We start from the raw sequence: 15,939 nt of genomic DNA, 5'->3' as shown, positions 1-15,939 counted from the left end.
TTTTTCATGAGCAATGAAAGTAAAGCAAAATGTGCAAGATAAACTGACTACAGCACATTTCTAGATTTAGTTTCAGTCACAATATAATATTTAATTAAATTAGCATGTATTAAATATGACATATTCTGGCATGGATATCATATTGAAAGGTGGTTGTTGGTGAAACCCAGCCTTTCATCAGATACAGTAACAGGTTAAATTCTTATGTACAAAAGTGCCTCAAATATAGAAATTATCAGAGCTGTTATGCTGGAAGTCAGGGGAGTTGCAAAAATACAAAAGTGTGGCGGGTGTGTTATATAGTGTTTTTGCCACCACCCTTGGTAGATGACACTCCATCAGCGAGACTGACCAGTCTCAACCGCTAGTCACGCCTCACTTGGCCCTCCGTTATGTGTACTGATGTGTGTGTGTGTGTGCGCGCTAACACTGTCCTCTCAGGGATTTGGTAGTTTTCTCCTACCTCAGCAGTTACCATGTCCTTTTGTCCCCTCACTGGTGTCTGTACTATTGCCACTTGCAGTGAAGGAGTCAGGGCAGCCCATGGGGCATACTTTCTTTAACAAATGTATATATGAAATCTGAATTTGCCTTACAGCAGAACAGGTTTTCCTATTACACTGACCGAGACTTCCTAAATTTCAAACAGCAGCTGGTTCCATTCAAGAATGGAGCACCCGAGGTCTAGAACATAGCGTATTTCATTGACGACTATCATTATCAGTCTCTAAACCAGTGTTGTAGTACTCAAGGACATTTTTTTTATAATATTGGTCTTGTCAATTGGACTTCAAAATACAAAATTTCCCTAAACAATCCAAACAAACAAACAAAGAAACAGACTGGGGCTTAAACATTGTTCCTAAAAATCAAGCATTGCCATCTGATTTTAAGTGAATATTAACTGTATTGTTAAAGTTAGGGTTGTTTGAGAAGTCCTGGAGGGCCACTATCCTGCAGAGTTTAGCTCTAACCTCAATTAAACACACCTTAACCAGCCAATCATTATAGAAACTTTGTGGTGTGTTAAGGCAAGTTGAAGATAAATCCTTCAAGACAGTGACCCTCCAGGAACAAGTTTGGACAACCAGTCATACACCTATGGCAACCCTGTTAAAAAATCCAGCATATGCTGGTTAGGTATGTTTTGAAGCATGGCTGCTGGTTTGAGCTAAGCTTTTCCTTAGCTGGTCCTCAACTGGTCATGTGCTGGTTCTAAGCTGATCCTGAGCAGGAGATAGCTGCTTAGGACCAGCACATGTCCAGCTAAGGACCAGCTTAAAAAAGCTCAAACCACCTGCCATGCTTCAAAACATACCTAACCAGGAGAATGTTTTTTTTTTTCAACAGGGAAAACCACACCACTCATTGAAGAACACCCACCCATTCACTGGAAGCTGAGTCATGTGAAAAAAAGATAAAACAGTTTTCCTGCTAAAGACGAGCATCATTCTTTTTTCTCACTCACTTACATGAAAAGGCTACTCATTGTTCACTTGTGTTTTCTCACATTCTGTACATGCATAAAGTCACAAATACCATTTACTAGAACAACATTCACTATGACTGGTCTCTGGTCTCAGTCCTAGTGTCCAAATCCTCTAAAACGCTGTATTCTCAGTCAGTATAATAAGATAGAAAGACAGGTCCAAAACCAATGTTTGTGTGATATCCTATCTAAGATGCCTTCATTGTGTCAATTTCTGAAGACACGATAACCCACAATTCTGTGTGTGCGATAACAGAGCAGGTTTATGGAAGACACCTATCATCATGTTTTTCATTCCTGTGTTCTCTGTGTCCTGTCATTCCTAAGAGTTTATCCAGCACATTTCCTCAGCCGTCTTTAAAGGGCAACTAATTCACAGCCACTCCGATGGCTGTTGGAAACAACAGCACTTAAAGCACTTCATTGAACGCTGATTTGTCCTTGTCATCTTCGACAGCTCCGTCTCATTTTTCCCTGGCGAAGTTAAGTGAGGCTGGAGCCTGGCCAGCCCTGATCCTGTGCTCTACTTAAAGACAATGGGGATGGGAACACAGAGCATTATGGGAAGGGCAGCATGACATTAACATCTCATCCTCATTATGCAGATTAGTATGAGGGAGACAGAGGAAAGGGAACATGCTAAATGGACATTGGATATAAAGGGATTGGAAACTAAAGGGTAAACCTTCATCAGACCTCCTGACAAAGATTCAAGAACAACTAAGTGAACTCTTTACCTTGTTAATCATATGAAGGTGAAGAGTGGAAGTTTTTGTACTAGTCAAATAATTTATCATATTCCACCTTAATATGCAGAGACAACTTTAACTAAATCATTCCTAGTTGGATGCATAAGCAGAAACAATGCTACTCTGTGGTACTGTGTCATTTAGTTGATCATTCCAAATTTGTTTGTTTGTTTATTAATTGCATTTATTTATTAGGCCTTTTTTGACATTTTTAAGTGAATGTTTTAGTACAAGAACAGACAGGAAATGCTGCATAGACACCCGCATCCAACCGCTGCACATCACTATGTGGGCATGTGTTCTAGAGCAGCTTTGAATATGACTCCTCCATTCAGATTCAGCCTTCTTTTTTTCTGCATTTTAACATTAACATTTTAACAATGAGTACACAAGATCTCGTACTTTAGTCTTGTTCTAGAAGGCACTATGTCTTTGAATCAGTGGTTGGTCAGGCCACAGTGAATATGGAGAACTTTGCTGAATCATAAAAGTGCTTTTAGTGACCAATGTACCGCACAAACACCTTAATCCCTGACAGCTCATAGAGCAGCTTGTACCAAGTAGCGAGGTGCATTAGGTGCTCCAGAGAGATGTCATTGGTGTAGTCCTACAAGAGTACACACTGAGCCTGGAGAAAGATGGATTGTGCTTCAGCTGGCCTTTTAGAAATCCATCACCCCAGCACTGAGAGTTCGGCCTATGGGAAGGTGAATTTACACTTGCTTTTATTCAGGTGTAAAGTGAGAAAAATATTCCGTACAGCACTTCAGGAAGCACTAGCCACACTCTGAGGTAGACGTCAGATACAGTGTTAAGTACTCAGTCAACGTTATAATATATATATATATATATATATATATATATATATATATATATATATATATATATATATATATATATATTAATGCACTTTATATTAAGGCACTTTGAGATTCCTATAAAAGATCACTGCATTTTATTATTTGATAAACACTTTCTTTTTTCTTTTTTTTCCACACTATTTTGTTATTGTATGCTTTAACATTACCTTTGTTGTGTTGTATGTCAGAGATACAAGTGAAATTGTTTTACCTCATCAAGGCCAGGCGCAGAGGTTCAGAGAGCTCATGGTTACAGATGAAGGAACTTTCTGGAAGACCTGACAGAAAGAGAAAGAAAGAGATGTCATGGTACACCACAAGCTAAATGGAAATTGTGACTTCATCATGATGTAACACATTTTTATAGTAATCTATGTGGAGAGATTGCAAGCTGAACTTATATTATTAAAAACTATTATATTATGTAATATTTCTGTCAAAGACAAACAGTCAGAGACAGAAAACTTCAAGATGTTCATACTTGATTAATCTGCTTATAAAAAAATAAAAAAAAATAACAAAAAATCTGACAGTATTGTTTTTCTGATGAATAGGTTCCTCTGAGGTGTGCGTCTATAATGAAATAACAGAAGACACAACAATCTATTCTTCAATATCAATTTTTAAATCTAGTTTTACAGTAACGAAATAACACTGTTACTGTTTCCATGAAGCATTTAAATTGTATTACTGATGGAAACTGACATTTTTCTTTTTTTTTAGTGGGGGGGTGGGAAATGATGTTTGTGTGTGTGTGTGTGTGTGTGTGTGTACAGGTTTATATATCCTGCTGGGGACTTAAACCTGAATACACACAGACTCATGGGGACTAGTGTCAGGTTGGGGACCTAAATTGACATCCCCATTTGTACAAAAGCTTATAAATCATACAGCATTTTGCCATGTAGTCTAATAGTTATTATTGCTATTATAGAATAGTTATTTTTCACTGTGCAGTCCACATTCAAACTCTTTTAAGACACAGAATTACTTCACAATTAAATTATTTTTTACATTACATTTTTATTTATATATATATATATATATATATATATATATATATATATATTTTTTTTTTTTTTTTTTTTCAATTTATTATTTATAAACAATGCACTGGGTCAGTTGGCCAATCATAGCAGACTGCACTCGCTTCAAAAGGGTGTTATTCATCACAGAAATAAAATATTATGTCTGAAAGGAAAGATAAAAAAGTTAGATAATCTAAAATTGTAAGGCTATGTACCTCACACATAGGACAAGTTCAGTGTAATATTTTGAATGCTCAAGACATACGCACACTGCACCCCTTACCCAGGAACAGGATGAGGGAGAAAAAAAATTTGTGAAAGAAAAGTAAATATTTAATAGAAACAAAATAACTGCACGTTCCATACATTATGAAGAGGAACTGATTTTTCACAGCTTTTATTCTTATTAACTCAAGTGTGTTTAAATGTTCATTGTTAACTGTTGAAATTAGATAACAGATGAATTTACGTATTAGCCAGAAAATATTCATTAACACACTTGCTCTCTGTATCATACATGCATCATCTTCATCTTTATTGTGTCTTTGCATCGCTGGAAAACCCCAATACTCTGACACACAGTTTCAAAGTGTGTGCACATCTTTCTGAAAGCTCTCTCAAGTTTACCCACATCACTCACAAGCCAAAAGACTTCCAAAACTGAACTTTTCATCTCTATCTGTCTGTCTGTCATCTCTATCTATCTATCTATCTATCAATCATGGCATCATATATATTTAGTGTACATGACGTAACATGTACACCTAATTTTAATAAAGCTTCAATACGGCCTGCAGTGTACATGGGTATTGATAAGTGTGAAATTGCATTAAGTCAACTAATCAAAATGCAAAATCGGTGGGAAAATTTGTTGAGCAAAGCTGTTAGTAGTTAGCTGATTAAAAGTGAAAATGGATGAAAGGTTGCTGTGGATCCATAGGAAGTGTCATGCCTATGTACATATGCATTTGACTTAAAGTCTGGCACAGGAAATGAATAAGGTCTCCCCTGAGGGTAAAGATCTTTGTAATGACTGTGCATGTTTCTACATCTCGTTCACTGACCTCCTCTGTACACACATACACTCAAACACTGAAATACACCTTCACTAAAGCCTGAACTCACTCTTGCAAAGACTCCGTAAGAGTAGAACATTCATTGTTTCAGATAACAGATTATGTTTTTTTTTTTCCTTCCACATTAAATAATGATGAAAATAATAGGAATTAATAAACATATTTTCAAAAATGAGAATCATAGCTGCCCAGTTGTAACCGCAATATTTCAAGTAATTTAAAGCGTAATGTTTTAGGACAACATGAATACATTTCTAATTTAAGAAAGCAGATAAAATCATAACAATGTCAAGTTACAGTTTGTGCTTACCTTTATGTCAACAGTGCACACTAAGTTTAAGGAGATGTCTAGGGTTTTGCCAATTAAAAAAATCCTGAAATGTGTGCACATAAGAGAGAGATTTGCAACAAATTGCAGTTTTCGCATCCATGTTAAAAGCCCAGTTTGGACACAGCTGCAGCCATACAAATTCATGATTTATAATTTCTACATGGCTCAAGTCAGCCCCTTTCTAAGCGATTAATCATTGGGAAAATCATTTCAACTCTCCAGCTATACTCTCTCGCCCGAGTTCCTGTTCCCTCCTTTACAGCTCTTGTTTCAGGAGAGGTGGATGACAAAGCCGTCTCCTTCACATGGAGGAAAGGCACAAAATTAGTAATTAAAGAACAAATCTCAGTTCAAACCGAGCACTGTTAATCTAGATGAAGATTAAATGTATCTGTAAAATGACCTTTCTTTGTGTTGACATTTTTTGTATTCCTGTGTGTTTTTTTTTTTTTTTGCACACATACACAGGATGTGAATGTTTACCCTGACCTCCAAAAACATATTCATTGGTACAGTGGTTCTCAACTAATTGAATGTATCAATATAACACTTACGCTAAATTGTTTATCATGCAAAGGTAAACAAAATGTCCTTAAAAATCTAACTATCTGAATTTATTAATATTAACATCAACTGCTTAAGCACAGCAATATGCAAAATTATTAATGTAACAAACTAATATATATATATATATATATATATATATATATATATATATTAGTAAAAAATTTATTTGTGAATGTGGCTAAATTTAGCTAAGAGTTTCTGAGTGTTATTTTACTGTTTTTATAAACATGATTACTTATATGTGTAAATATATATATATATATATATATATATATATATATATATATATATATATATATATATATATATATATATATATATGTGTGTGTGTGTGTGTGTGTATATATATATCATTTTTTACTATTTGCATTTTTTACAGACGTTTCCCTGCTATCTGCGGCACTATCAGAACAGACCCACAACTCACCAATTGAGAACCCCCATACAGTACAGTACCTCCGCTCATGCAACTCTGCCCACTTATGAACATGTATGTCTCAGGCAGATGTGTAAAACTGCTGTTCTTTCATAACTACAACCATTTACATTTGCAGTTAAATGACTCTTTTTTTTTTTCTGTAACTCAAGACCAATACAAACAGCTGTTCCAGGAGTTTCAAGGACTGTTCTGTGCGCTGAGACATCTGTGCAGCACAACACACACAGCCTGAACCCAGTTAAAAGGGACAGCTTTTATGAATTAATCCACAATTTATCTTGTGAGTTACTAAAGAGAGATAGAATGGTGACACCTAAAGTGGCGCTAAAACTTCATTTTAAAAATAAAGCAAAGTCCATTGCATTACTATGGTGTTGAACTTTGGAATGTTCCAGCATTGTCTGCCATAAAATTCCTTATTTAAACTCTATCAAACATAATGTGATAAGAGCTCTCTGTAAATTGTAGTCTTTTCCAGAGAATACTTGAGAATTTGTTAGATAGTGTTTGTAGTAAAATTGTCATAAATCTTGAGAAAATTTTGTGGTGTTAACAAATAGTTGTCTTTTGAGCCAAACAACTATGATAAGAGCAAATGCTGTTTACATAGTTTCAGTCTGAATCTTGTGCTAGACACACTATTTTTAAGATGACAAACATGTTTTGCACAATGCATGCACTAGATAAAACTAATAAAAACAAGCTACTAACAATAATTATGATTTAAACAACTGAAAATAAAATAATAAATAAATAGATAAATAAATAAATAAATAATTTAAACTTTAACAAACAACATCCAGAGAAAGCAGACTTTAAGTGGCCCAAATTGCATTTTATTGCATATCATTATAATTGTATAAAATGAAAATAAGCATATATGAACATCACATATGGTTAGTGGGTAAAATAATTTTGCACAGCAAAATATATATGAAAAAAAAATACAGTTTTAAGAATTTATTGATGAACGGTATATCCTGATTTCATACAAGCAGGGTATCAATCCCTGACCATAAAACAATGTCCAGACATTTTAATATCGATTACTACATTATTGCCATGTAAATAATAAATGTATTAACAACATAAGAAAGAAAGAAAGAAAATCGAGTCCTGCTTGGCAATATATATTTACAGTATATCTAAATTAGATCATATCCTTTAGTTTTCAGCAAAGCCATGGCGGGTGCTTTTTAAATTAGCGTTCTAGATAGATTTCAATATGTGATATATAATTTGCTACAAGCTACATTTAGTGCAACTCATTCCAAATAGGTCAGATTTTATATCAGACTATTTTCTTTTTTCTTTTCTTTTTTTTTTCCTGAATACATGATTTTCTGTGTTGACTTAAAATTCAACTTTAATACTTTGGTTTTAAAATACAGTAAATGGCAGGCTACAATAGGAACTACAACTGTCAAACTGTTGTTTTCATTGCAAGAACATGCTGCAAAAAACTCAAGTTACGCATTATAAAAATCCAGCTGTATGCAAACTTGGAGCCTTCCAAACTTCTAACAAAAAGAAACAGGCAACATCTAAACTCTAAGTCAACTTCTCCATGTCAACCTGTGGCATGAACTACCACTAACTGTTCTTATATGATAAAAAAAGGAGTTCATTCCAGAATTATCAAAATGCAAATGTTTGACATTAAATACACAAACCGCTTTTAGCAACGACACTGTTTAAGTCCCAGAGGGAGAATTCCTTTCAGAAACCAGGTCCTTGTTCTCTCCCTCGCAACAAAGCTTCCAGTTGGTTCTCAACAGAGAATTAACTGTATGGAACGACTTTTTCATGGAGAGGATGATGGCATGATGCTCCTTTCACTTTTTTAGTCTGTATTCCAAAAAAGTGATTGGGAAATGAAAGAAATGTATGAATGCCATGCTGAGCAGAAGTTCTTTTCCAAGTAGAAGTTCATTTTCAAGCACATAAAAAAACAGCGGGGAATAAGGAACAAACAAAAAGACCATACATGTCCAGCATGCAGGCACTTCAATAGTCTTTTTATATAGTCAATAGATTCTCATGTAAGTCACAAAACAGCAAGCAGAAGGCATGAGATGATAATGGGGGAGGGGTCCTTGGACTTTGGCAAAAGAGCAAAAAATATGTAAAAATAAAAAATAGCAAATAATTGGCAAGAAACAAAATGTGAATAAAGGTCAACCTCATGAGTGTATATGCATACACATCAAAATATTAATTTGCATACACATTAAAATCTTAACTATTTTAGATAATAATATAAATGTGTATTTTCAATTTGGTTGTACAACAAGCCACCAAAACTCAAGAAGAACTGACTTCAGTTCTTAAAAAGAAAAAAAAGTCAGCCTTGATCTAACAACCCCCAAAACTAAAAAAAAAAAAAAAAAAAAAAAACTTTTAAAAACTTTATTGGTTTATTTCTCTCTTTCTTAGGCTTTTTATGGAACTCACATGAAAAACTCCGGGGATGAGGGGTGGTTGTCGCTGCTCGACGAGTTTTCTCGAAAGCCGCTGCTCACGAGCTTCTCGTACTTCTCTTTGTACGCGTCTCTTTCACGCACCAGTCGGGAGATCTCTTGTTTGAGGTGGTCCACCTGCTGCATGAGCTGTGTCTTCTCGCCCTCCAGTACGTGCCTTTGCTGGACCCTCTTGTAGCGGCACGATTGGGCATAGCCTCTGTTTTTGAGGGTTCTCCTCTTCTGTTTGAGTCGGATCACCTCCTCTTTGCTGACGCCGCGCAGCTGCCGGTTGAGCTCCCGCACGGACATGGTAACGAGTTGCTCGTCCGAGAAGCGGTCATCCAGGTGGGAGTGCTGGTGGTGGCTGGCAGAGGAGCTGTTGCTGGACTGGACCCCTGGGGTTTGGTGCTGCTGGTGGTGGCTGTGGTGATGATGGTGGTGATGGTGGTGAGGTGCCCCGTTCTGCGCTGCAGCGGCGGCAATGACTGCGGACACCACCGCGGCGGCGGATCCCATCTCTTCCCCGGCCATTGCGCCTCCCGCGCCGCCCGCGCTACTGAATTGCTGTCCTCTAGCATAGCCGTCGAAGCTCTGAAGCTGATGTGTGCTGCTGATAAGCGCTTCAACCGCGTCCTCGGGACTGAAGCCCAACGCCTCCGGGGTGAGCTGCTGTTGATAGCCGGTCATCCAGTAGAAATCATCCAGGTGCGCCTTCTGCTCGCTCCCGGAGCTAGGGCTAGGCGCCGAGAAGCTTGGGGAAGGGGGGACCGAACTACATGGCGTGCTCATCGGGGTGGAAGACAGGGAGCCCCCGGCGATCAGGCGGCTGCACTGGCTGATGCTGCGATCGGGCTCCAGTGGCTCTTTCTTCACCTCAAACTTCATCAGATCGAAGTCATTAACATATTCCATGGCCAGGGGACTGGTGGGCAGGTCGGAGCTGCTCAGTGCCAGCTCTGATGCCATCCTCTTGCTGCTGACTGTCCTCCAGAGCGGGTGAAAAGCAGCTGTCAAAGCGGGCTGGGTCGGGAGAGAGTGAGCCAGCTTGATGATGTTTAAATGTTTTACTCTTAGCAGGAAAACGGAGACCTCACAGGACTTTGCACTGCACTCCTAACTCCAGAATATGAGCTCTCGTTGGCACAGTCTATTGCAAAAATGCATCGGATCTACCTCTCCTCCCTTTACAAGTGAATTTCGGAGACCTTAGATTTCAAACATTTAACACTTTGGTGACTCCTCATTAGCAGACATCATCCTGGTCAAACGGGTGACTGGAACGTAGATAAAAGATGTGCGCTTGCTGACACAGACTGAGCTGAGATGGTTTTTAAACCTAAACTACAGTACAGTTTAAAAGCTTTGCTGAGTTTTATAGCTGCCGTGACGTATGAGGTTCGGAGATAGCCAATGGGGTTAACATATGAGTTCGGAAACCAAAACTTTTCTCGTCAGCTGACTGTCATTTTGGAAATGCTGGAGGAAAGAACTGAATGGACTTAGAGCGTTTAACTCCTTCGTCCTTCCCTTTTTCAAAATGTTCAGTTCTGTTACTTTAGTAACACGAGTGTCTGGACGTGTGTGTTTCTGTGGATTTTTTATTTATTTTATTTGTATTATTACTATTACTATTATTATTATTATTATTATTATTATTATTATTATTATTATTTAAACTTTCTAATATTATGCAGTTAGTGAGATCGTAGGATATGTAAGGAGGATAACAACTGGTTTTTCGACATAATCATTATAAAATAATTACTCAATGTCTAACTTAAAATATTGGTTTACCTGAATTAACATTTTAAAAAGTAATATACAACACATACACCCTTAAGTTATAATACAACATTAAAGTTGTTATAATTGAAATGATATAATTTCAATTAATACAATTGCAAATAATAAAAGTTAGGGATGTTATTGGATAAATAAGCTTTTTGAAAACTCAACAGTGCCACCTCTGGGATAAAAAGAGAAGTGTGTGTACGTGAGTGTGTGGAGATACCTACTTAAACAGTACTTAGTTTTGAGTCAAATTTGTACAGAAGTGACCCAAGTCTGACAACGGCAGATTAGTTGTCCATTTTGGGGACATCCCCCTTTGTCAAAGCTGTATAAAACAAAGTAAATAAAGTTTTAAGTAGTTACCGTGTAGTACTCATAACTCACTCACTATTATACAATAGAAGTCAACTGAAGTGTGTGTATGTGTGTGTGTGTGTGTGTGTGTGTGTGTGTTGGGGGAGGTGGGGGATATACCAAGCCTTTGTGTAATGTAATCAGATCTTTTGGAAAGTGAAACTTTATATTCACGTTTATGTAGATATGAATAAATGGGATAGCTGTTATTAGTTTCAACTATACAGAGAAAGGAATCAGTTGTAGTTGTACTACACTATCTATTCTTTTCGGCACAGACAAGAGGGTGAAAAAAATAAAAATAATAATAATTTCTAAATTATTCTCGCTAAATTATCTTAAGTAATTTCCAAACCAGGAAAAAATAAATCTTACAGGTAACATTTTTGGACATTTTGACAAAACAAATGCACCATCTTGATTTACATTAGGCTATAGCTCGGTGATCAACTAAATGATTCAAGCATAGACCAAGAGAACAGCTATAAAAACGTGTTTATCAGTTCTGTAAAATCTGCCTAATCTAGTCATATATTAAACTACTCTTCTGTTCATTGCTCTTTTACTGGAGGTCAGGGGTTGATTCCGGCAGTATTTCTTAGTGATTTTTCTTTCCCTTTTATTCTTTAAGTATTCAGTTAGCAGCAGCTCAATATAAAGCAATTTTTGCTTTGCATAATATACCTGTCTGATTAATTAATGATCCTGTCCTAATCTTCAGTCGCATGATTCTTACATTATTATGTCTATCTATCTATCTATCTATCTATCTATCTATCTATCTATCTATCTATCTATCTATCTATCTATCTATATATATATATATATATATATATATATATATATATATATATATATCTATAGACCAAAAGTTTGGAAACATTACTATTTTTAATGTTTTTGAAAGAAGTTTCTTCTGCTCATCAAGCCTGCATTTATTTGATCAAAAATACAGAAAAAAATGTAATATTGTGAAATATTATTACAACTTAAAATAATAGTTTTTAAATTTATTATACTTTAAATTATCATTTATTTCTGTGATGCAAAGCTGAATTTTTAAGGTCAATATCACATGATCCTTTAGAAATCATTCTAATATGAAGATTCATTATCAAAGTTGGAAACAGTTCTGCTGCTTAATATTTTTTCAGAACATGTGATACTTTTTTAGGATACTTTGATGAATAAAAAGTAAAAAAAAAAAAAGCTATGTTTTTAAAATATAAATATTTTGTAATGGTCAGTAATTTGGGGTCAGTAATTATTTTTTTCTTTCTTTTTTCAAATAAAATCAATACTTTTATTCAGCAAGGATGTGTTAAATTGATAAAACATGATAGTAAAGAAAATATATTATTAGAATATATATATTATTAGAATTTTTTATTTATTTTGAATAAATGCAGTTCTTTTTAACCTTTTATTCATCAAATATATTAGACAGCAGAACTGTTTCCAACACTCATAATAAATCAGAATATTAGAATGATTTCTAAATGATCATGTGATAGACTGGATGTTACATGTGACACTGAAGGCTGGAGTAATGATGCTGAAAATTCAGCTTTGCATCACAGGAATATATATATATTTTTAAAGTATATTCAAATAGAAAACTATTATTTTAAGTTGTAATAATATTTCACAATATTACTGTTTTTTTCTGTATTTTTTATCAAATAAATGCAGGCTTGATGAGCAGAAGAAACTTCTTTCAAAAACATTAAAAATAGTAATGTTTCCAAACTTTTGGTCTGTACTGTATATATAATATATATTAAGAATTTCAGCTCAGTGCCATGCTCTAAAAATCCATGAGTATATGTCCATGCAATGATAAGTTGGCCATTTAGGAAAACACTTTTGTGACTTGTTTTAGCCTTGACTCTCCAACCATTTCATACACTGCACAAAAGCCTATAATCATTTACTCAGTATCTTTTCTGGCAAAGTCTACAATCTCATGCTTTGGATCCTTGGTATTTTTAGAGGATGGACTAAGATGAGTGTAATGATCTCTATGACAGCTAGCCATGAATGATTACATCAATAGCTGTTACGGTATGTGTATTCGGACTGTATTACAAATTACAATCAAATCTTTTTTCACTGAAAGTGAAAATGCTGACTAAAACTGCCCAACCAAATGTGTTAATTCAATCTAATATATTAATATAATATAGCTGTGTAGAGTAGAATTTCAGACTAGTGAAATTTCAATAATAGTGTCCAATGATTCCATTCAGTAACACATAGCATTTGAATATTAGACTTCAATCTGAATATTACTTACTTCTTATTTACATTATTATTACAAAATTAACAAGTTGTACTCTGCAAATCTCAAAATTAATGTAATTTACTTTACATATTGATAGTATATTTCATACTTCTTTTCAAACCACACAAAAACCCACGCTGTGTGCTTACCCCAAATTAAATTACTGTAATTTCAATTATGTCATGTGGTGAGAAAATGAAAAGTAATAAGCATCAAGGACTTCGAGGAGAGGATATGACTCCATGACCCCAAAGCCATTCCACTGCAGTCTACAAAAGCCCCAATCATGAAAGCCTTAATCAATTTTAAAACAGTTACATGTGAAATTGAGGAAAAAGAGTCTTTCCACATATAGATTGGAGTCCCTCATAAAAGGAAAGAAAGGGCTAAAACTGAATAAACTTTACACTTTAATTCAAGAGCAAGTGGGAAGAGGTCAGGAACAATGGACCAAGGGTGGCAGGTTTTTGGAATAATGTTCATATTGCTCTTGTCCATACTTATTCGTCTATTTATTCATTTGACACTTTAATCCAAAGCGACATAGAATAAGCAGTTTGTCACAGAGAAAGACAAACAGTGTGGTCATGCAATAACCAGTACTGTAAATCTCCAGTAAGGAAAATAATCACTATTAGAGTAGTTCATATGATGAAATTGGTATGTGTACAGGCAAGACTTAAACCTGTGTGACACAGCTGCTGTGTGCAGTGAGCATGTGCGTCAGTTCTCTGAGTACAGATAAAGGATACAGAGTATATCCTGATCTGCTAATTTATTGTATTTTATGGTCACTGCTCACCCATGCCACTCCCTGGTGTAATTGTAGAACAGTGTTTTAGTCAGTACCAGCTCATTTGAGTCTGAGTAGATCTGAGTAGGTTGAGTATAAGTCAAGACTGAGTCTAAATGCCCCACACCATTACAAGACCAAGAAATATGGACTTTGACTCGGACCTGAGTCAGATAGTCTAGTCTCTCCTGCTTCTAACGCAATGGGAGGCTTCACAAAACTCAAGACTGGGTTAATGACCAGTCACAGATTGACACATGTCTAGTAAACTGCACAAATGCAAAAGGACGTTTGCCGTCAATCATGAAGAAAAAAGATTGATTGAATCAACTTAGTAATAAAAAAAAAAAAAAAAATATGATAGCAACATTTTAGGTAATTTATAAGATTACTTGTTATTTTTCACTTCTGAAAACTGCACATTTAACAGCCCCAGATTAATTACTTTTTCAACTTTCACATACTGAGTAATGAAACTTGCTGTTAATAGGTTACACTGTTTTATTGTTAAAATAAGTATTATAATGTATATATATATATATATATATATATATATATATATATAGAGAGAGAGAGAGAGAGAGAGAGAGAGAGAGAGAGAGAGAGAGAGGAATGCTCAGCTGCTTATAGGATCAGCTGATAATTACTTTATATGACTGTCAATTTCACATGCATTAAATCACATTTTGTAGATGCAATACATGCAGACATACTTAAAAAAAAGAAGAATACATTGTGTTCCAAAAGAATACATGAGTGGGCTTCTGCCTTTTTTTTTCAGATAAGATTGATTTGCCCTCATTAAAGTTTCAGGGGTAACAAATAAAAGACAAACTAAGATCATTAGCCAAATAATAATTATAGATAAATACACAATTCACAATATTTTAATATTAGTATCCTAATATATAAATATTAAATATTGTTACGTTTACTCAGGTGTCATATGGCATGCTATTTGTGTGCCAGTGAAGAGTCTTTCCAATCAGTTCTGTGTTCAATTAAGACAGAACTAGCTAACTATGTAATAACTAGCATGCATATATTGCCATGCAATGAGTTGCTTAAGGACAATAGGTTTTTCACATAATTATTTGAGCATCGGATCACCCAAACTTTTGGAGAACAGTACGATGCTCCTGGTCAAAACAAATAATGGACATCCTTGTTGTCTTGTAGACAATGAACTGTTGTACAAATGTGAAAATACTGCTTTACAGCTCCACAGTGAGTATTGTACATGATGATGATGTTACATAACTTACATGTTGTGTGCATTTCTGTCTGTGAGACATTCTGTAACAATATGAGGTTATCCATGTGATTCATTACAGGCACGTGGATAAGGTCACTGACCTCTAGTTTTAAAACTGTAGTTGTGATGGTAGCTAAATTGACTTACAGTAAAATTTCCACCAGCGTAAACTCATATTGATCGAAAGGTTTACTTTGAACCTTAACCTCATTTCTCATCATAAATAAACAGAGCTCAGATCTCAGATCTTCAGACGAAGATTGATTTCCTTTTAAAATAACTTTTCAGTAGACAGATAAATCTATATGTGTTATTTAGCTAACTGCATTGCTCAATCTGACTCTGATTAATCTGTAACTAAACTCATGCTGTTTGGTTGTTTTCTGGTTCCACTCGCTGATTTGGGAAACAAAGATAATAAAACCATAATAAATAAATACATAAATAAATAATTTGAGATT

At 35.2% G+C, this 15,939-nt stretch overlaps 1 protein-coding gene across 3 annotated transcripts; it reads right to left on the bottom strand.

Annotated features, from left to right (window-relative positions):
- Nucleotides 1–3,250: 3,250 nt before the first annotated feature.
- LOC132101328 (transcription factor Maf-like) lies at nt 3,251–10,425 on the bottom strand. 3 transcript variants are annotated; one of them, XM_059506207.1, is made up of 2 exons: nt 8,994–10,419; nt 3,251–3,376 (listed from the first exon to the last, which is right to left on the bottom strand). In XM_059506207.1, the coding sequence occupies exons 1-2, from the start codon at nt 9,965–9,967 to the stop codon at nt 3,349–3,351; spliced, it is 1,002 nt and encodes a 333-aa protein (XP_059362190.1). In that variant the 5' UTR covers nt 9,968–10,419; the 3' UTR covers nt 3,251–3,348. The 3 variants fall into 3 exon arrangements, with proteins under 3 accessions (XP_059362190.1, XP_059362189.1, XP_059362192.1); XM_059506206.1 differs by lacking the exon at nt 3,251–3,376 and adding an exon at nt 7,354–8,640 and having other exon boundaries at nt 8,994–10,425; XM_059506209.1 differs by lacking the exon at nt 3,251–3,376 and adding an exon at nt 7,354–8,387 and having other exon boundaries at nt 8,994–10,417.
- Nucleotides 10,426–15,939: the final 5,514 nt, after the last annotated feature.

This window comes from Carassius carassius, chromosome 23, assembly GCF_963082965.1.
Source record: "Carassius carassius chromosome 23, fCarCar2.1, whole genome shotgun sequence".
NCBI lineage: Eukaryota > Metazoa > Chordata > Actinopteri > Cypriniformes > Cyprinidae > Carassius > Carassius carassius.
The sequence above is the reverse complement of the archived record's forward strand: the minus strand, read 5'-3'. Positions and strand labels throughout refer to the sequence as shown.

Excerpts from the sequence above, each read along its gene's own strand:
- LOC132101328 (XM_059506206.1), bottom strand. The coding sequence starts at position 9,967 with ATGGCATCAGAGCTGGCACTGAGCAGCTCCGACCTGCCCACCAGTCCC. Across the intron at positions 8,641-8,993 it reads TCATCCCCGGAGTTTTTCAT|TCCAAGGACCCCTCCCCCAT; the intron begins GTGAGTTCCATA and ends CTTTTGCCAAAG.